At 39.1% G+C, this 20,979-nt stretch overlaps 4 protein-coding genes across 6 annotated transcripts in view; all 4 read right to left on the bottom strand.

Annotated features, from left to right (window-relative positions):
* Window positions 1-1,264: 1,264 nt before the first annotated feature.
* Window positions 1,265-2,779, bottom strand: LOC117385518 (probable G-protein coupled receptor 148). Its single transcript, XM_033982807.2, has 2 exons — window positions 2,614-2,779; window positions 1,265-2,295 (listed from the first exon to the last, which is right to left on the bottom strand). The coding sequence occupies exon 2, from the start codon at window positions 2,264-2,266 to the stop codon at window positions 1,319-1,321; it is 948 nt and encodes a 315-aa protein (XP_033838698.2). The 5' UTR covers window positions 2,267-2,295; window positions 2,614-2,779; the 3' UTR covers window positions 1,265-1,318.
* Window positions 2,780-3,226: 447 nt separating this feature from the next.
* On the bottom strand, window positions 3,227-5,078 carry mterf4 (mitochondrial transcription termination factor 4). The gene is made up of 4 exons (XM_033982484.2): window positions 5,024-5,078; window positions 4,411-4,810; window positions 4,155-4,339; window positions 3,227-3,650 (listed from the first exon to the last, which is right to left on the bottom strand). Exons 1-4 carry the CDS (start codon window positions 5,048-5,050, stop codon window positions 3,255-3,257), a joined length of 1,008 nt encoding a protein of 335 aa, XP_033838375.1. The 5' UTR covers window positions 5,051-5,078; the 3' UTR covers window positions 3,227-3,254.
* Window positions 5,079-5,455: 377 nt separating this feature from the next.
* pask (PAS domain containing serine/threonine kinase) lies at window positions 5,456-11,149 on the bottom strand. The gene is made up of 21 exons (XM_055228341.1): window positions 10,878-11,149; window positions 10,581-10,800; window positions 10,258-10,475; window positions 10,022-10,192; window positions 9,825-9,953; window positions 9,597-9,731; window positions 9,211-9,412; window positions 8,946-9,130; window positions 8,756-8,879; window positions 8,469-8,640; window positions 8,147-8,358; window positions 8,015-8,078; window positions 7,455-7,939; window positions 7,239-7,381; window positions 6,986-7,153; window positions 6,781-6,906; window positions 6,566-6,700; window positions 6,288-6,487; window positions 6,079-6,212; window positions 5,840-5,989; window positions 5,456-5,760 (listed from the first exon to the last, which is right to left on the bottom strand). Exons 2-21 carry the CDS (start codon window positions 10,789-10,791, stop codon window positions 5,609-5,611), a joined length of 3,516 nt encoding a protein of 1,171 aa, XP_055084316.1. The 5' UTR covers window positions 10,792-10,800; window positions 10,878-11,149; the 3' UTR covers window positions 5,456-5,608.
* A 219-nt stretch (window positions 11,150-11,368) lies between these two features.
* kcnab1b (potassium voltage-gated channel subfamily A regulatory beta subunit 1b) overlaps window positions 11,369-20,979 on the bottom strand; it is a 40,012-nt gene continuing 30,401 nt past the window's right edge. For 2 of the 3 annotated variants that reach the window (XM_033982901.2, XM_033982902.2), the window contains 7 exons: window positions 18,369-18,455; window positions 13,466-13,551; window positions 13,263-13,383; window positions 13,059-13,153; window positions 12,863-12,983; window positions 12,704-12,792; window positions 11,369-12,624 (listed from right to left, as the gene is read on the bottom strand). In XM_033982901.2, coding sequence (XP_033838792.1) covers window positions 12,535-12,624; window positions 12,704-12,792; window positions 12,863-12,983; window positions 13,059-13,153; window positions 13,263-13,383; window positions 13,466-13,551; window positions 18,369-18,455 — 689 coding nt within the window. In that variant the 3' untranslated portion in view covers window positions 11,369-12,534. The remainder of the gene's footprint in view (window positions 12,625-12,703; window positions 12,793-12,862; window positions 12,984-13,058; window positions 13,154-13,262; window positions 13,384-13,465; window positions 13,552-18,368; window positions 18,456-20,979) is intronic. The other variant, XM_055228428.1, reaches the window with a different exon arrangement.

Here is a 20,979-nt window from a genome sequence, read left to right as displayed (position 1 = left end):
CCCACTTCAGCTCCTCAGCTGCTGCCGCGGGGCCTTCTGGGTAATGAAGTCCTTGAGACGCGACAGTCAGTGCAGTAGACTCGGAGCAGAACAACACTTCCCATTGGACTCTTTTTCTCCACGTGGCTTCCCTTTGTTTGCAAACAAACCCAACTTGAGGCGTTTAAAAACAACACTGATCACCGAAAGTACAAAATAAAAGTCTTACCCGTAACAAGAACATAGAAAAATGCCCATAAGACATTTCAAAGCGTTGTTTTACAAACTTTATTTTACTTTATGTCTAATATCATGTGAAAAATATCACAGTGATAAACGTTTTTAAAAATAATTTCCAAGGAAATGAGACACGGGAAAACAAGACAAACAAGAGTATTTCAGGTAAAGAGAAGGGAGGAGCTTTTGTAACAAAGGATGTCACAACTTCCCCATGCTGTTGCAAAATGTTTGAGTTCCTAAAAGAAGAGTTTGTTTTTAATGGGATCCAGGCTGTTGTATTAAGACACATGACAAAAGCCTCCGTTGACCCACTAATCAAGATTAGATCACAGTGTGTGTTCACATAATATAATTGTACATTTGGCATTTAGTTCTATTCAATGGGTACAAGGATTTATATATATATATATATATATATATATATATATATATATATATATATATATATATATATATATATATATATATATATATATATATATATGTATATGTATGTATATATGTATGTATGTATATATATATATATACACACACACACACACACACACCCACACACACATATATATACACACACACCCCTACATACATACATACATACATACATACATACATACATACATACATACATACATACATACATACATACATACATACATATATGAGAGAGAGGTGTAATATATCAACTATTATCATAAATAAAATATTTTTACAATGTGTACTTCCCGTCTCTAGTTATTAGACATGCGGCTGAATGAACAAAGCACAGAGCTGAGTGCTGGCCATATGTTAAGGTCAAAAAAGGAGTATGGAACATACAGCATCAAATCGCACAAGCTGTCAATTCAATTCTTATGTTCATAACAAAATGCTCTGACAAAAACAACATTGTCATTTATACACAATATGCCTAAAATGTGCATGTGCTCGTGTCATTTTGCATAGATACTCTTGTATAAGAAATATTTTAGGCTAAAAGTGGTCAATAATGAGTCACATTGTTTGTAACGTTATTGGCCCCACACTAGGGCTAGTTGTATGGATTCACAATAAACAAAGAAAATAACTATTATTATTATTACTATATTTACAAGACTGTAATCTAGTTGAAGCTCCAGGGGTGAAACAACAGCTGTATTAATGTTTCATGGATCTCCCTGTACCTGAGGCCATACAGGTAAGGAGCACAAGCCCTTGGCAAGAGCATGAAAATAGACATATTGATTGTACTGATCCACACCTGAACATCGTCTTTCCTGTGGAACAAGATCACCTCCACACTAAAGACAAAGGTGGGAGCAAAGTATAGCAGCAGGAGAATGGCATGAACAAGGAGGGTAACTCTAGCTCTGGAAAAGCGCCTTTGCCAGATGCCTTGAGTCTTTGTCACCATATAGAGCCGAATATAGCAGTAAAAAATCAGTAAAGCACAAGCAGTGGCGGCAACCAAAAAATACATGTGGTTGCCAACTGTGTTATTCGTCTTTACAAACCCAAGAAAGATGAGGACAAGACACATATTAACTTCCTGATCTTGCTTGCTGCCATTGACCATCAAAATTACAAGAGTTAATGGGTAAATCGCTGCAAAGAGCCACATCCCAAGTAGTATGTGGTGAGTTCGAGCTGGTGGCAGGAATTCTCTGTATCTCAACGGCCAACGTACAGCAGCATATGTATCAGCCACCATGAGTGTGATGCTGAGGATGGCAGCGCAGTAGGCAGTGGCAATGACAGTTGTAACCAGTTCACAAACTATCCAGGACATTACAACTCCAGTGGCATTACAAAACTGTGTGGTCAGATGAAAAATGAGGAACAGTACATCTGCTATCAGGGTGTTAGCCACCAGTAAGTAGCGTGTTTCTTGGCACAAAGCGTGGGTCATGAAGATGCATGCCAGGAGAATGAAGTTGGCTATCAGAGTGGCCAGAGTGAAAACAGTAGTAGGGATGATAAAGAATTGCATGTGCAATCTTCGAAAGCTCTTTGCCCACTCCTCTGTGATGTTGGAAATCTGATGCCCAGATTCCATGTTTCCCAAATCCATATACTGTAAATATCTTCAACTGCAACTGCCTGTAGATGAAAAATAGAATAAACTAAGGCCACTGGCTAGAGATAACAGCTAATGCATGGTTATCTTGATGAATGGAGAATAAGCAAATAAAGCAAATAATATGTAAATAAGTTTCAGTCAAAAGCATTTTAGTTTACTAAACAGTTACACCAGTCTAGTCAGTATGCTATGGCCCATGATTCAAATGTACTAGCTTAGGAACAGGAAAAAAGAAAATTGATATTGACATGCTGATAAAAACACTAAATCTCCTGGGCCTGTTGAGACAACATACAATTTTGACAAATTATTGATTGCACAATGATAACAGCTCTTACCTGGCAGTACAATGTGAGCCTCTACTCTACACCAGCTTGTCTAAATGATTCTATAAATTGACAAGTGCTTAGTACCGGAGTGATCCGGCAGCTTGATGTGGTACTGTTGACTTGTACAGGTGATAAAGCAATGTAGAAAGCGAAGGATGCTTGACCATCACATGGCAACGGGGTGGAGCTTAAAGCTGCTGGATCATTTTTTATACAGTTCCTCATTTCATTTTTCCTTCTGGAATTGATTAGTCAAGATTTTCAAAAAATCTAATTAAAACCAATGAAACAGGGTTTTTAATCTTAATTTCATGAAAACTTTTTTCTAATGAATTAATCTGCTGATTAATTTTTTAAATCTGTTAATGAGTTTAATACTTTACTTTTTTAGATTCTTGCTCTATCTGACCTCTCTCACCACACAGTTATTGGAGTCTGTATATACCGTAGTTCATTTGATTACTAAATTAATTTACCACTATTTAAATAATTGAGAAGTTGGTATTCACACCTAGAGTGTGCCTCATGTTTCATTTCATACCATTACAAAAATGTATTTTAAATCCTGAGCCTTTACTAGTGTTGGTAATTTAAATGTATTAAGGAACAATGACATCAGGTTATTTTATATTTTATTTTTATCTTAAATTTTAGGTTTCGTGGGGTAACTTCTTTTTCCTCTTCATGTATCCCATTTTCCCCTTATTCCTGTCTTCCTCCTCCACAGCCTCATCATCGTCACTGATGCTGTCAAAGTCTGTCAGGTGCTCTTCCTCCTGATATTCTCTTGCTATTAGTCTCTGAAAAACATCATACTCCTCGAGTGTAGCTTTAGCCACTTGAGTAACAAACATGTCTTGGTCCACATTGAGGATGCTGCCAAGTTTCGGGTTGACAATAGTTGTTTGTCCCTTTTTGTCAGGGGTTTCAAAAAGTCCCCTGCGCTCCAGAAAACAGTGGCGATTCCGCACTTCATCCAGAGTAAAACGGAACAGCCTGGATTTGACCATCTCAGCCTGTTTGACTCCCATTCGAAAATAAACATACTGTGGAAAAAAAGGCAATAAACAAGCAGGCGTAAATTTAAAATATGTCCACCAGAGGGAGCACTCATTCTCTCAAAAATAATATTTTCCCTGCACTGCTGTAATTTTAAGTAAGCAAGAGCAACTGCTTTCATGCTAAATGGCCTTGACAAAGAAGTAAATGGACCTGTTTCTATTATTAAGCCGCTTCAAGTCAATATTGCAGTTTACAATGAAACAAATGTTAAATAATGATATTCTTCTATAATGATTTAATACTAAATACTCCAGTAATATGCCTATGTCTACCTAAACCTTGCTCTTAGTGACTCATTAGGCATGGGACAGTATTAAAATTTTATGTCACAGTTTCCACAGCTAAAATAACTACAATAAACTATTATAGAATCATACTTTGTTAAAGTGAAAACAAAAATTTGGTCATCATGGACTTTTTTCTTTTAATGGTTATGTTCTCATGATGTATATTCTCCTGTCCCTACTAGTCACCAAAATGTAGACTACCTGAAACTTGTACTGAATCTGAGCCATGTCCTCTTGTATTATAGTTGGACTGTCTCGGAGAATATCTGTGACCTGTTGCGATGTAAAGAGACACTTCTCTTTAAGAAACATCACCGTGCTGTTGATTTTCTTCACTTTCATGGTCAGGATCTGAGGGTGATGGGCCACGACTCTCTGTAGACTGCCTATAGATAAAATAATAAATGTAAATAATGCAGGTATATCAGATGTGCATACCAACTTGTATTTATTTTACCTTCAACTAGGCCTAATTTTCTCAGATTTGCAATGCGCTGTTGCAGTTGTGCTTCCTTGATACTGTACAATTCAGGACATTTTTCTAACAGCTTCAGGACACTTGATGGATTAAGGCCGAGGACAATCAGAGCTGACAGGGTTGATAACGTGTGTTTTGCAGTACTTTCTCCTCTGCTTTTGCCAACTGTGTCGTAAATGTGTTCTGCTTGGGTGTCGGTGAAGCCCATATCAAGTAATCCACGCAGAGAAAGCTCCACCCTGGGTTCTTGGTTGTGGGGGATGTTGTCTGCGGCGGAGGAGCAAAGTCTTCTTGTGAGACAGAGAGGCGGTTGGTGGCATCTCGGACACAGGACTGAACCAGACAGAGAGCAGCTGGTGAACCGCGCAATCCAGCCAATCTAGAAACACGTGGACTTGTTAGTTACTGCAGTAGTAATGATGATAGAGCTACATGTAGGGTCGGGTAAGTGAACGTGAGTGTATGCAAGGGTAAAAATGTAATTGTGCGGGATGAAAGGACTCGTAAAATATCCCAGTCAGTCCAGTCCATGTGTAAGATGGGAAATAAGCCTACATTCCCATTAAATTAATGAACCAAAAACGTTGTTTACCTGCCGCACTGCAAAGGAGGATCCCATGTTTGTCCGTCAACTATACTTTGCCGGGTGGAACAAATGGAGACAATGGTTCCTACTTTGATTATTTATCAATACTCATTCATGATAAATAGTTAATACTCATATGTCAAAAACACATAAAAAATCCACTAAGTCCAGTATATATTTCTATAAAATATTTATTATTATCCAAAATATAAATATGGTGAGGTGATACTTTGTATACAACACAAAAAGTCACTAATGAGCCATTGCACATACAAAAAGTGTCATAAAGTGTATAAGTAAATAAAAACAAAAAAACCCAAAACATTAAGCTTAAAACGTTTTTCCCAGGTGATCTTAGGCATAGAATGTGACTTAAATAAATGTCCTTTTGTAGAATAAATATGGTAGCTAAAAATGCAATAATCACAACCTCTGGTGACATGATGGTCAAATATTAGTAACATCTAAAATCTAAAAGAATCATCTTCATCATTATCTCTAAACTTACTAAATCTAACTTATTTCCTTTGACTCCTCTGCTCTCCTTCAATTAATGTAGAGTCCACAATTTTTATTTCTCCTCTTAATTTCTCAGAGATACTTCTGGAGTTCATTTTCCAGAGCAAACCTTTCATCTTCCTCCTCTTCATCATCATCATCAGGAAGAGTCTCATCACCATGATCTGGAAATAAACCTTGTCCAATATATTCTCTGGGGCCTGACTCAGAAGGTGGTGGTGAGCCTTGCAAAAAGATATTCAAGATAAATAACAGATATATGTGCAATTAGTATGCAAATGGACTTATCCCACTGACACTTACAAAAGCTTTGGTTGGCTGACACCACCTCTGCCCAGCTGTACTCTGAAAGAGAAATGGGTTGGCTGATCCAGGACTGGAGCAGAAGTTGGTCTAGAGTCATCCTCTCTGCGGGATCAGGGTGCAGCAGCCCACTCAGCACCTCTTGCAGCTCTGTGCAATAAAAAACATTTATAGGATTAGCAAATAAAATAATTGTTTTTATGCAATGATAACATACAGCAATTTAAAATAAAACAGACCAGAAGACAATGGAAATGGGAGCTTGAGTTTTGCAATCAGAATCTCCTCCACACCGCAAAATGGATTCTCACTAAAGAGAAGTGTGTAAAGCAAAACCCCAATCGACCACATTTCCAGCTCTGGGCCTTCATAGCTGCATAATAAATACAGTGAGTTACCAAAAATGTGAATTCAACTTAAAATGTGCTAACAAATTATTATAACTTACGGATTTCCCTGAAGTACCTCTGGGGAACAATACTCAAGCGTGCCACAGAAATTATAGAACAGTTTTCCAGGCACCATCATTGCAGCAGAACCAAAGTCAATGAGTCGAATGTGGAAACATTTGTCAATAATTATATTTTCATCTTTTATGTCTCTGTGTAGGATGTTCTTGGTTCTTAGGTAAAATACAGCCGCCACAAGCTAAAAATGCCCACAAGAACAATTACATTATCTTAAAAACAAACATTAAATGGTTCCCTACATTCAAACAGAGTTTACCTGTCTGAAAATATAGCTGGCGAGAGGTTCATCCAGTCGGGGCTGCCGATCTATGAATTCAAATAGGTCCATTCCATCACCGTGCTTCTCCATAACCATCTGGAAATATCCCCCATTCTCAAAAACCTCCATCACCTGTAATAATAGTGACATGAAAAAGATAAATAAAAGGATTTATGGAACAACACACAAACTTTGAATTTGGGGTCTATTACCTTGACAATGTTGTGGTGCTGTACTCGAGTGAGGATGGCAATTTCCTGGCTAACTCTTCCAAGCATGGGATCATCCACCCAGCTGTCACTCACTATTCTTTTTTTGTTGATGAACTTTACAACAACCTGAAATTTATGCATAAAAAGGGTATAGTTTAAGAGCAAAACATCATACATAATTGGCTAATAGTATGAGTATCATTACTTCATGTCCATCAATGCGCCTTATTGCTTTCCAAACAAACCCAAAGGCTCCTTTACCAACAGCTTTAACAGTCTGATACTCTTCTTCAAATTGACCATCATATGCACAGGAGTGCTCCAGGTCCATAGTAGTGCGCAATGAGTCTCCATGAGTAGCTTCACCTATTCTCTGAATATTAAAACATTAAAAATAAATATGATCAGATAATAATACACAAAAAAGGAGAAAACCCTTTCTGCAAAGTGCCACAAACCTCCCCTAGACTGCTTTTGGACTCATCATGTAGTGATTTTCTGGTAAGCAACAGTGACCCCTGGTGACCAGGTCTACTCATCCAGACACAATACAGAAAGCATCCATCAGGGAGAGAGGTCCTGCAAACATCACACTGCATATCTGGAAATAAATACAGGGTTAAGTTTCACATTAGAGGAGTTGAATATATAAAATTGCACTAACTAGTTCAAACCTATCCGTGTGCCATCTCTGTGGTATGCACAGATCTCAAATTGTCCTTCCACTATCTCTGGTGCACTGAGGAGTTCCTTTTGCTTCTTAGGGGTAGATGTGACATGAACATCAGACAACGGCTGTATCACTGCCAGCTGGTTTTGCTTGTGGTCATTTGGAACACGTTCAGCAGTGGGATCTTCAACTTGAGCTGGTCTATGGTCATTTTCTGAGACAGGAGGAGATCTAGTCTGGAGAAGCTCTGCAGTGTCACAGGTAGTTGTAGTGCGCTGGGTTTCCTGGTGGCTCTGTCTGTCGTTAAACTGTTCTAAATTGCCACTCAAGTCGAGGTCAGCCAAGGCCCGTGTTACTAGTTCCCCATCGCTATTCAGATCTAGAAAACAGCTAGCAGAGTTGATTGCAAGGGCTGAACTGGAGCGCTCTGGATGACCAGGATCTGATCCTGCGTGGCCAGCAAACTTTTCACAGAAACCAGAGGAAGACCTGTAATAGTCCAAGAGAAAATCAGTTTTTGAAGTCTTTTTGAGTCTTCATGTCTAGGAACATTTTTTTTTTCACCTGCTTTCCATTGAAATCACCTCAAAGCTGGAATCGTGGAGGTCATCATTTATTGTATCTAAAACTAACAAAAGAATTCTATTGAGTTTGTCGGAACAAATTTATATATTAATGGTAGCCAATTTGTCTTACCTCCAGAAATTTGTCTTTGGCCTCTTCTTCCTTGACTCTGCTTTTCCTTACGTTTGACTTTGGTGGAAACCAGGCAGAATGTATCCTCCCCAAGAGGTTCTACCAAAGCAAAAGTTTGAAGCAGCTCCTCTGTGGTGTCTGCACTGGCGAGCTCAACATTGCAAGGAGCAACACGAGCAGCCTCCTCCAGAAGCTCAATTGTGTTATCAGGCCTACAAACATTACTTCATTTATAATTAATTGCACCCACAAATCATATAAGCATGTATAATTTTATGATTCATTACAAAAGCATTAATGGATTTATAAACATGTCACTTACATTTGCACACGAGTGGAGGTGACCGCAGGAGAAGTAAGGTTAGAGAGAGCACTTGCTTGGTGCTCCAATCTGGTGCTAGTCCCAGTGAAGATCCTGCCTCGTCCAGTGGAGGATCGGTCTTTAACAGCCTGATTTACCATAGCCATGTCACCGGCAACTAGTGAGGAGGGGTCTACAACAAAGGACAATTATACAACAAACATACATGCATAAAAATATTATCCTTCTCTAAAAAGGAGTGTAGTCAACTTTGTGGAGAATTACTTCTTACAAGAAAATACATGCACCTGTTTTAGAGATTTTTGATGGTGTAATATTAGCCCCTTCAACTTGAGAATCCGGGAGTTGGCTTTCCTTTCCGTCAGTCCCAGACATCCGTTCATAGAATCCAGGCATGAGAAAGGTAATGCTCTTCATAAAAGGCAATATGATCAAATTCATACAAAGGCTCATTTTAAATGGGTGATTTTGTTTTACCTTTCCCACCAGTTCCTCCTTGCTGTAACCAAAAAGGCTGAGAGACAAGTGGTTGTGGATGCTATAGATTGAGCCATCAGTGTGAAGCAGAAGAAGACCAGTGAGCGGACTAAATGCCCAAACACTACCAGAGTACTTCAGAGATGGACCAGCTGAGAGGTTAAGGCTGCTCTCTTTTTTCACTTCTGGTCCACAGAGAAACAATTACCGGTAATGCGTGCACAGTACAATGACTCATTTCTGCTCTTAACCCAAAAACACTAACCTGAAGATGAAGGGCTTTCCTTGGACAAGTCTTCAGCCTGCTGAAATTTCTGTTTTTCTTCAAAACAATCTATAGAGTTGTTATAGCTCGAGCCAGTTTTGTGTTGAGGTGTACCACATAATAATGCCCCCTGAAGTTTAATACACACTGGAATTGATGCACCCAGTCTGCTTTTGCCATGTACTCTTTGCACCCTAAGGGACTACAAGAGAAGGAAATATAGTTCAGGAAAAGGGAAACTGAAAATATAAAAATAGGCTAACCCCATTTTGTAATAAAATAATATTAATCCAAAATACAACACTCAGTATGAAAAAACAACTATGGCTTCATAGGTCAAAAATAGTTAACTGTGCATTTTACTAGATAGTGTCGTTGACTTTTACCTTTGGTAGTAAATTACTTGGGAGATGGATTTCTAGAGAAGGGACTAGAGTCTTTATGGACATCCCTGTCAACTCTTGTGCATGTTGATATCCAAAGAGATGAGCAAACACCATGTCACAATTCAGGATCTCACCCTAGACAGACCCCAAACAAAGTGTTGGGTATTCATCTTATTAAGATTGAGAATGTTTTATAGAGAATATACCACTGTTTAATTTCCCATTTACCTCTTGAGAAAATGACAAAAAGGCTGACAACCTTTCTACATTTTCTACGACAAAAACCCAGTTTCCTTCTGGTTGTCTGTAGGTACAAACAGAAACTGGGACTTCTCCGGATGGAATTGTTGCATCCACCTTTACAAAAGGATGTTAAACACCATAGAGGGATCCACCAAAATGTGAGCATCAGACACATTTCATACCACTTTTCCAAGCACAGATGCCACGGTTCCATCTCCGAGCAGAAAGTCCTCCTCCAAAACATCCGTGATAACCTGATTTGATTTTGTTAAAACCTGTGAAAGCCTCTTCCCAACCAGTTCATAAGAGGAGCAGTCATAAAGTTTACACGCCTGGTCATTGACTGATATAAGCTGCAAAAATAAACATCAAAATAAGATTTATGCACATGACCTGAAGCAAAACTGATTCTTAATACCTCTCGAGTTTTATGGTCAATGATCAAAATAATTTTGTTTGGATTCAGAACTGCTGGAGACTGTGATAAAACACAGCGGCCCTCAATGAGCTGACAAAACAGATTTTCATCAGCTTGTGAAGCAGTCTGTGGAAGTGGTAAGGAGGCTGGGGACCATTGCAGTTTTGACATTTTGTTGATTCTTGCTGATGCTACATTACACACTTTATTGAGTTGCCCTGGATGAAGAAATGTTAATGTAAAACAGAGATTAAAAACGAGTATCTAACTTAATGTAAACATTTCTTATATACATGCATAAAGCATACACTTGAATAATTTACCTGTTAAGGATCCAATAGCACATTGATCTCGCAAGGCCAAAAGGTTCTTCTTAAGTCGTGGTGTTTGAGCACAGGGATAGGACTTATTCAGTTCAAAGTCATCCTCAAATAAATGAGGTGAAATCTCAGTTATAGCACAAATCGTCGCTCCTTTGTTGTTTCGTTTAGCATCTTGGTTTGTCCAAAAGCGAGACTCGTTTGAAAGCGACATGCCTTCAGGCTTAAATGGAAATAATATACAAAATTTGAGGTATATGTGTATTTATTTACATTGATATATGTTTTAACTATACGTACCTTTATCGTATTAGAGAAGATCAAACAAAGACATAAACAATGCCTCAGTTTCTTAGTTTCCAGACATTTCCTTGATCCGAGGCGAACAAAACTCAACTTAACCCTTTGTTTTGCGCCCCGGGCTTTTCTCCAAAAACACTTACTTTTTAGAGGCCCCCGTCACCTAAAAATCACTTTTGAGTAGGCCTTGATGCCAAGCTTTAGGTCATGTTTTCATTGTTGTTGTAAGTTTGCAAAGTTTGTTCTCCGCGGGCTCGAGACTGACTCGCTTCAGGAAGTGAAACGAGCCAATCAGATTTCAGTATTTCCACAGGGCGATTCTGATTGGACGAAACATAGAAAGTACACGCCTTCCTCATGTCCTCATTATATTCTTTGTGTGCACAGTAGACATTAGATAAATGATGCATTAATTTGACCAGGCCAAACACAGCAGACAAGTTAAAACTTTAACACAGTATTTAAAATAATGAAAACATTCAAACTAAGTAAACAAAAGTAAATTTATTTAAGATTCATTACAAAACAGCATGACATAGAGGAAACCCAACTTCAATTATAGCAAATAAGCAAGCACTATTAATGCATTTTAGGTCATTAAAAATCAAGAAATCAAAAGAAGGAAAGAAAATTTTAGATATCTCTAAAGTTGATAACCATAAGCTTTTTATTTATATACAAACTTGATCGTCACCAGTAAAATACAAGTTTGAACAGAAAAAACATGAACCATTCCCGTTATGTAAAGGACATCTGAAAAACTATGGCAATAATTCAGTGTGTTCCAGGTGCACAAGCTGCAGGGTCCATACGTTGTTTTTAGGCATCCTCATTAGCTACATGACTCAACTGCTCTGACTGCACAAATGTTATGTCCACAATTCACTTGAAATGAACAAAGCAGATGTTTGGAAAATGTTTAAATTAAAAGGGGAAATATGTACTCCTACTGTTAGAACTATACAAAACAGAATGAGTGCTAAGACCCACAGACAAACTCATTGACATTAATGCACATTTAAGTATGTAACAGTCAGTACAGATGTTTTAGAAGAGTGGCACTTTGAGCCTTGTTACAGCGGCACATTGTTCTTCTAATGCAAACTTCGTCATGAAGATGGTACCCCAGCTGCCAGTGCAATTATATACTCACCCTCTGAATCTAACTAGTTCTGCTGTTGTTGCATTTTTACACAGATAATTCAGATATATTTTTATCAAATGATGGATTTTCTTTAACGCATGTTGCATTGTGTGACAAGCTTCTTTTGTATCATGCACTTACTGCACTGCCCTGAGCAAATGCATTATTTTTGGAGTGATCATTTACCTTCTCAAAAACATCTTCATCTTCATCAAGATTTGAGACTGTTCTGCATAGTTTCACTGTGCAGAGCACAGCACTCTTGGCTGATCCACTGGTAAATGTAAGGAGGGCATCCAATGGCTTGTTGCTATAGCTATTGCATGCAGGTTTTGTCAAGTAGCTCACTTTACAAAAATGAGAATAGGTTGATGTTCACACAAGGAGCCAAGCACAGCATTTGTCACAGTCAGTCACACACAGTCACACACACGCACATATGAGCGACGTTGGGCACATGTGACAGTGCCATGGCTGTATATGAGCGTCCCAGTTCTTTAAAGAAGTCTGATCTTAATGATGGTAATCCCTTTTGCTGTGTGGGCGATTTCCAAGTAAATGATCCACTTCTGTGGCAATGCCTGCAGTTATCTTTGGAATTACCTACAGCATACAAACATATATGAACAAATGGTTATTTTCATACACACCTGTGGGTGTGTCTAATGTGCCTGATAGTCACCTGAATGGCTCCTAGGTTTTCTGTTAACTGTGTTGGATTGGAAGAACCCAGCAGCACTGAGCTCACACCTTCATTTCTTAGACACCAGGCTGAAATAAAAGAAATTACAATATATTCAATAAAAAACAACTTACTAATCACTGATAATGTTCAACTTACCAATAGCGAGCTGTGGTAAAGTACACCCAAGCTTTTCTGAAATATGACCCAATTCCTTTAGTTTGGCTTGTTGCTTTTTCCCCTCTTCACTCGTGATTTTGTCTCGTAACCACTGATATGGCTATGAAGTAAATAGATAAATTCACTCTCACAGTAATTCATTATTAATTATATTCAATTAGGAATAAACCTTTACCTTTAGTGAAGCCCTGGAGGATTCTGGGATACCATTGTCATATTTTCCAGTGATAATTCCACAGGCCAAGGGGGACCACGAGACCACTCCTACTCCTAATTATAGAAAATATAATAATATAAAGTTAATATAACGTTATAGTATAAAGTTATGTATTAGCACTCTCTCTCTTAAATTTTTAGAACTTCATAATTGAAAAAGTACCTATTTTATGATAGAGCTCGGGTAGTTGAGTTTCTACTTTGTCCCGCTGAAAAAAGTGGTACTCAGCCTGCTCACACACTGGTGGAATCAGATTAAACTGTCGGGCCACAGAGTATGCTTCCTAAGAGGTGTACAGAGTGTCAATGTTTCAACATTCATATTCAGATTTACAGTCAAATGGTAGAGTGACGCACTACACTCACCATTATCTCCATGGCAGACCACCTGGAAGTCCCCCAATACATGGACATTCCTTGATTTATCACATGTGTCATGGCTCTGACAATTTCTGCAAGACACAAACATTTGATAATGTCAGATACTGAACAAAGGGGGGCGCCATATCTCCATTATACTCATACAAATTTACTTAAATTTATGGAAATCGATAAAAAGACATGATGCAGTATTGGCTCAAGTTGTTTGTTTTCTAAAAGTGTTTTTTTTTTTAGATTTTGTAGCATGTTTGCATTAGTTCAGGCATTTAAATACCACTTTTGCAATTTCTACATGCTAATTAATTAGTTATATAATGTTTATTTTAAGCAGAATGTAGACTAGAAATGCATGCAAGGTATTTCCAGGGTTTTATTCGAGCACTACGACTACTACTACTACTACTACTACTACTACTACTACTACTACTACCAGTACTACTACTACCAGTACTACTACTACTACTACTACTACTACTACTACTACTACTACTACTACTACTACTACTACTACTACTAATAATAATAATAATAATAATAATAATAATAATAATAATAATAATAATAATAATAATAATGCATATGATTTATGCAGCACCTTTTTTGACACTAAAACATGTTTTACAGAGCTTTATTCATTCTCTCAATACTCGGTGGTGCCACTATTGTAGCCACAGCTGCTCTGAGTTAGACTGACAGAAGCAAGGCTGCCTGTGCCATCAGCCCCTCCGACCACCACTCATCCTCATGCACACCGCATTTTTACAAGGTATTGTGGGTGAAGTGTCTTGCTGAAGGACACAACAGCAGTTTTCACTCTCTTGAGAATGCGTGTGTGTGTGTGTGTGTGTGTGTGTGTGTGTGTGCACAGTGATCATTTCAAGGGTCACAACACTAAATGTGGTTGGATGCTGCAGGGGTCAAGTAAAAAGGTCCAGTCATTCTATTTTACAGTTGAATGAATCGCAGCAGGTTTGAGCCGAAGGGGCTGAAGTCAGCTGTGGTGGCCTTTACAGCATAAGTGTTTGTGACTGGACACAACAAAGGTACTATTCTGGGCCAAATAATAAAAATGGGTTGAATTTATTTGGCTCTTTGCAAGCTTGGTAAGAGACTTGAGACTGAAATTTTATGTCAATGACCTTGCTGACCATCAAGAGCACATCATATTCACATGTGCAAGCTCCATAAAGTGTCTTGCTTAAAGACAGGACGATAGTGTGCGGGCCACCAGCATTCTGGCATTAAGATGACTGCTCTACCGCCAGGCAATGGACTTCCCCATGCACAGTCTGCAGATACTGTTCTTTCGTTCAATACCTGCTTCTGGTTGCTCCTAGGAAACGGTTGACAATTTCCATGTTTAGCGCCCATAACCACGTTCAAAACTCAATAATGTATTATCATCAAGTAACAAATAACATGATCTATCAATCAACCAACACAGAAATAGTGAAAGAACAGTGCATAACCAGCTTGTTATTGTCCAGGACGTGGTTGACCAAAGGAATAGTATTGTCAAATATTTAAAAATTTAAACAAGAGGCTAATACATAATTGAAAACACTCCAAGCTAAGTAACACACATTTTAGTTTGGAAATAGAAAAAGCTAGCATATAAGGGCAGGCCATGCAAGGAGTTGGGACTACATTTGAGCTTGATTAAAAAGAGCAATTCCTTTTCATCAGCAGCCTTCTCTTTGGACAGAACTCTGCGACGGCGAGAGACAGAGTGGTGTGTGGGTGCAGCAGGTGGGAGGGAGAGGAATAACAGTACATCTGGTCCAAATGGAAGGGAGGGATTTGGACAGAAAGAAGAAACAGTCAGCACCCCACAGACTTTTCATCTGACTCTGAAGTATACGCATGAATTATCCATTTGAGGCTACAAGGAATGTCTGACAACTTGATTCATAGTATTCTGCGCAGGTAGCTACCGGCCTGGTCATAATATTTTTTTGTGATGCAGCGAGGAACCTGCTTCAATGACAGAGGCCAAACAATGTAACACAGAATCACAATGATGTACCAACACCTTTACCACAAAACCCAGTGGTGTAAGGAAAACATATAGCTTAATAGATAGGACGACTGGTTTATACATTTTGGAGAGCTAAAAATAACTTAATTAGGAGAAACAGAATTACCTGAACCTCCAATCTGTGTGACATTACAGTGAAAGTAAATGAAAGTATCGGCTTAATTACAACTTTTCTGCCAAAACCACCAAAGCATTTTTCAGATTCTTTGGCCTGGAGAAGATGAAGTTATGTATCTGGATTTGCAGTGATGGCTCTTATGCAAAAGTTCTAATTAGAGTTTACTTTATAAACCTAAGCAGACTGTATATTTATGCCCTGGTATGTGTTTTGGCTGAGAGCATTGTTAATATTTATGTTTAGACAAATCCTATTACGAATGCATATCCTATATTTTAAGTGTTAACCCCATGGTATGTATCCTATGGTAACAAAACATTCTTCCACTTAAATTAATGTAATGGCACTTCTACGTGAAGCGAGTGAGAGTGCAGTGTGCTACGGATATCAATTTTATGAGTCTTTGCTACATGTCTGCGAGTAAAGACTATTTATTAGCGCAGACGGCTGTTTGTGTCTCTGTATTTCCCTCTCCAGTCTGTCTGGGGTGTTTCCATATTTGCTTGAGTGACTGGATTCAATTTGCTCCGTATTGCTCTGTCAAATAAAAATGATTGGGAGTGGCTAGCATATCTGAGGACAGACTTGGACATGACCGCCATGGGCAAAGCCTATTATAACAACGGATGGATTGTGGCACAGATGGTTGGTCCTTAGTTCATTCTGCACCAGGCACCCTCCCTTTGTATTTGAGATGTGTATTTGGACAATTCAAATGTTTTTGATTGAGCGAATTGCTTTGTTTTTAAGCCCTGAGAGCACAGTGTCCATACAGCCTGGTGTCATCAGCAAAAGTGTTACGTGAAATGAAACACTGACTTATTGCCAAGGAATGGAGTGAGCTGTATTTTTTTATTAGTGGCACAAGTAGGGCCTGTCCTTGCTGTTTCCTGGATGCAGGCCAAAAAAAGCAGAAGCCAAAGTCACTTGGAGGATAGTAATAGCCGGTGAGGGATGTGTGGACAGCAGAATACAGGCCTGATGGTAACAAAGACAGACTTGCTGGCAATGACTTTTTGTTCCCAAGGAGACGCAAGTTACACAAGCTAAGGAACTTTAACTTCGTCTGTCAAAGTCAAGAGAAGTTAAGGGTTGCGTAATGCTAACATCATTACACATAAGCACATTTATCACACCAAGTATCTGTATGAAAATCTATATCACAATAACAGCAAATCCATTTGTTTGTGCAGTACATTACGCATAAAGAAGTCATATTTTGTAAACTCCAGAATGACGTGTCTCATCTCATCCAAATCATATGCTATGGTGCTCAACAACAAACAGCTGCTACAATATGTCTTCTATGACAAGAAACTGATAAAGCAGCCTTATAAGCTTTTGAGTTTTGACATCTTAAGCATTTCTCCAGAAAAAGCCAAATCAAATCAATCAAATTCTTTTACAACCCTGTGATGAAAGACATGTTCACTAGCTTTCCCCCACCCACACCTCCTATTATTGGCCAGTCTCCATCACGTTCAGGGTGAGGTGGAAAAGTAGATCTATGATGTACAAGTCCCTCCATAAACTGGCCCCCGCCTCTACCTCTCTGAGCTCCTCAAAACCGCACACCCACCCGTGCTCTCCGATCAGCTGATGCCAACCTCCTGTCTCTCCCCATCACAACTAAGCATAAGACCTCGGGGGACAGGGCCTTCTCTGCTGCTGCCCCCACCCTCTGGAACTCCCTGCCCAAACACATCAGAGACTCTTCCACAGTCAGCATCTTCAAAAAAGCTCCGAAAACTCACCTGTTCAAAACTGTCTTCAAATAACAGCATCTCCTTTTTATCTGAGTGTCTGAGTGTCATGAAAAGCACTATGCATTTATTTATTTATTTATTTATTTATTTATTTATTTATTTATTTATTTATTTATTTATTTATTTATTTATTTATTTATTTATTTATTTATTTATTTATTTATTTATTTATTCATTCATTCATTCTTATCAACACTTTTTATCATTATTAACCAGTGTTCATAAGAAAATACTGATACATTTTTTGTCAGATCTCCTCTTCCTTATGTTGTGTTGCATGTGGGTCCTAATCAAGTCGCTCCGATATCTGAATTACTTTAGTGACAATCGCTGTCAATGAGAATGACAAGTGCCTTCCGGGCTGGGCTCAGTGGTTTGTCTGCCAGTCACGCATGATACCAGCGACAGCACAACCCCAGGAAGTGTAAAGTGTGACAGATTGGCCTCCTGCCGTCTGCTGCCTTCACTACACAAGCTGAGAGCACGGGGGGCAAAACGCAAGGACTGGGAACACTTCTACAGGGCCCAGTGGGGACTCCCTTAGCACCTTTAGATGAGGGGCTACTGCCGATAAGGAAACTGGAAAAGTCATACAGGAATTGTGTTGAAGTTATAGTACGCACAGCGGGCCTTGTATCTACTGAGACCAGCCCAAAAATACACCATCTATCCATAGGGGGGCAGATAATCCTCCTTCTGATGAACAGGAGGAGGAGGCAACTCAGAGCCCATGCGGACACTCAAAATCCCACAGAGACGGGCTGAGAAAAGTGGAGAGCGAAAATAGAGTTTGAGAGATTACAAGTGTGTGTGCTTGAAAATGATTTGTACATTTATGTAAAGGTCTAAGCGCCACTAGTCCAGAAAAAGCATACATTCTGGTCATATCCGTCACCTTATCAAGTTACCACATGACCCAGCCTCAACCCCTCCGCGGCTCTCCAGGGACGGCCCATGATCACTCACCCTCCATAGGAGTGTTGTTGTCCGGGCGGTTGGCAAAAACCACATCAACGTATTCAAGTTGCATTCTCTGGAGGGAGCCCTTTAAGCCTGGAGACAGATATGGAGAGATATTTAGGTAACACGAGGAGCTGACAAGATACAAAGAAAGCTGGCAGGTCTGTAGTCTCAGGATGTTATTAAGAACATGCAAAACACATATTTCTAAACAAAACTGTGCATCATGTGGAGGGAAAATAGGGTGAACTGGATCCGGAGGGGGTTTTAGTCAACATTTTAGTAAACATGGCAAAGTGACAGTTGACCACATGTGACTCGAGGCCCGCAGCTGCATCGGGTCTGCTACATTTTAAGGACGTGTCAGAAAGCCGTAGTTAAAAAATACTGACCAATGAGTCACACTGCCCTTTCACTGCAATCCAAGGGTTATTTCTTATGGTTCTATAGAAATCTGTGACCCCTGACAACCTTTCTCTTATGAGCAGGAGAAATACTGTACATGAGGACTGGATGTCGTATATCAAACATGAAAAAAGAATAACATTAACTTATCAAGGAATTAGATTTAGGATTTTAGATGTTTTGTTTTTTTGTTGTTTTTTTTGTGCCAAGGGACAAGATGCAAAGTAGCAGAATCTGACATAGCAGCTGTGGTTTCTTTCGTGTTAGATCTGTAAAAACACGCTGAAAACAATATTAGCTTTTTATAGTGGAACTTTTTAAAGACAAAAATCCATAGACCAGAATATTTTTTGTTTAAATAAAGCTTGGGGCACTATGACTTGGCCGCAATATTGGTGGTATTCAGATTCTAGTGGGATGTGATGATCTCATACGCTCAGATGGGAGACAAGCGCTAGTTTTTTTCCTATAATTACACTGTACTTTGCCATGAAATATTCAAAAGGTAAATTCACAAATGTTGAACCTGATCATTTCTATTAGTGACTAGACCCACGAGCTCACTATATTACTACAAATTTTCCTTTTTTATTTTAACAATATTCATTTTACCTGCCGCCCGTCTATAGTAAATATATATAGAATAGGCCTATAGAATGTGATGTCATCTGAAACTCAGCAGTATATTGTCTTGTTTTAGGTTTGTTTCAACTATATACTATATAATAACAACGGTACACGCTATACTCCAATGACAAAAAGAAAAAAAAGACGACATTATTAGTATGTACCTCCTTGTTTGGTGGCAGAGCACAGGTGTAGGCTGTTATATTAATAATCTATTTTTTTTCACAGATTGATTGACTGCATCTGTGTCACAGCTAAGCCTGAGAAACCAAGTGTGGACTCACAAAACTGGAGTTGAATGAGCAAACTAGAGAGTTGTCAGAGCATTAAGACCAATTTCACACCTCCATGTGCTGCTAAGTACATCATTGTGAAAGGCTGTGCACCTGTGTGTGAGCTAATATCCTTTGTTACATAAATGACTGCTGTTGGTTTACGGCTGAGGATGGAGCCAAACCGCTAAAAGCTAAGAGGATCAGAAAAAGACCACTCTGTTTTGGTACATATCACTAAGCTGTATGTAGTAATGCGAAGATGCCAGTCCCCAGTGACTTGCAGAGAAGTAATGCAGACACTAGGAAAGAGACTCTGTTCAGCACATGTGAGAGAGCGTAACAGATTAGAGCCAAGGGCTTCATCATCGAGCTAATCCCAGATGAGTGTTGCACACGTCCCACAATCATCCATGCCTCTCTTTACCTCCTCTGTCAACCCAGAAACACCAAAACAGATGTGCTTTAATTGTGGTGTTTCAGTTGTCTAGTCCAGTCAGTCAATAACTTTAGATCTTTAGAGGGAGGATCTTATTTCAGGAGAAGACAAGAAGACAGAAAAGCTTTTTAACAAGCCACTGACATTAATTATGCAGTTAATAGCAACAGGCTCATTGGGAAAAACACAAAATCAGTACATCAGCACACAAGGGGAATGTTTTCAAGCATTACTTTTCCTTATGTTATTCCTGGAGAAGATATTTTGCCTCAGTCCAAAGATCAGTGTTTGATCCAGATCTAGAAGTTTTTCAAAATAATTATCTATAAGAAAACTTCTCCTTAATTGATATGTTTTTGTGCTTTCTGCTTCTGTTTTTGTTTTTTGTTATTATTGACTTTAACATCTTGAAACTCCATCATGGTCAGGAGGAGCCCTTGAAAGCCTCTTGTTACGTAGGCGTAATTCATGAGCAGGTGGTGACATGTGCCACACCAGCCAGACCAAGGACAGGTCACCTCCAACTTCCTGTGGCCACCGGGCACGCAGCATAAGGCTAATTGGTGCTGCTATCTTTTCCACACCATTATCCTCTTCCGTTCATCTTGGTTTATCTCTCCTGTCCGGTGTCTCTCTCCTCCAGCGTCGGCTAAGTTTATTCAGCGACTCTTGTTTGGGGGAAAATAGCAGCGGCTGCAGTGAATGTTAATATGGTGTGAGAGAGCTGAGTCACTGCTGGAGGTGCATTGCGCTGTGTGGACCGGAGACTTGGGGAACAGGCTGGGATAGGACAGCTGTATCCAGAAAGGATCTATCTCCTTGGTGCAGAATGTATAGCTTTGGAAATGTCCTTGCTGTTTACTGCTTTCAGGTT

The sequence above is a fragment of the Periophthalmus magnuspinnatus genome, chromosome 17 (genome assembly GCF_009829125.3).
Source record: "Periophthalmus magnuspinnatus isolate fPerMag1 chromosome 17, fPerMag1.2.pri, whole genome shotgun sequence".
NCBI lineage: Eukaryota > Metazoa > Chordata > Actinopteri > Gobiiformes > Gobiidae > Periophthalmus > Periophthalmus magnuspinnatus.
The sequence above is the reverse complement of the archived record's forward strand: the minus strand, read 5'-3'. Positions and strand labels throughout refer to the sequence as shown.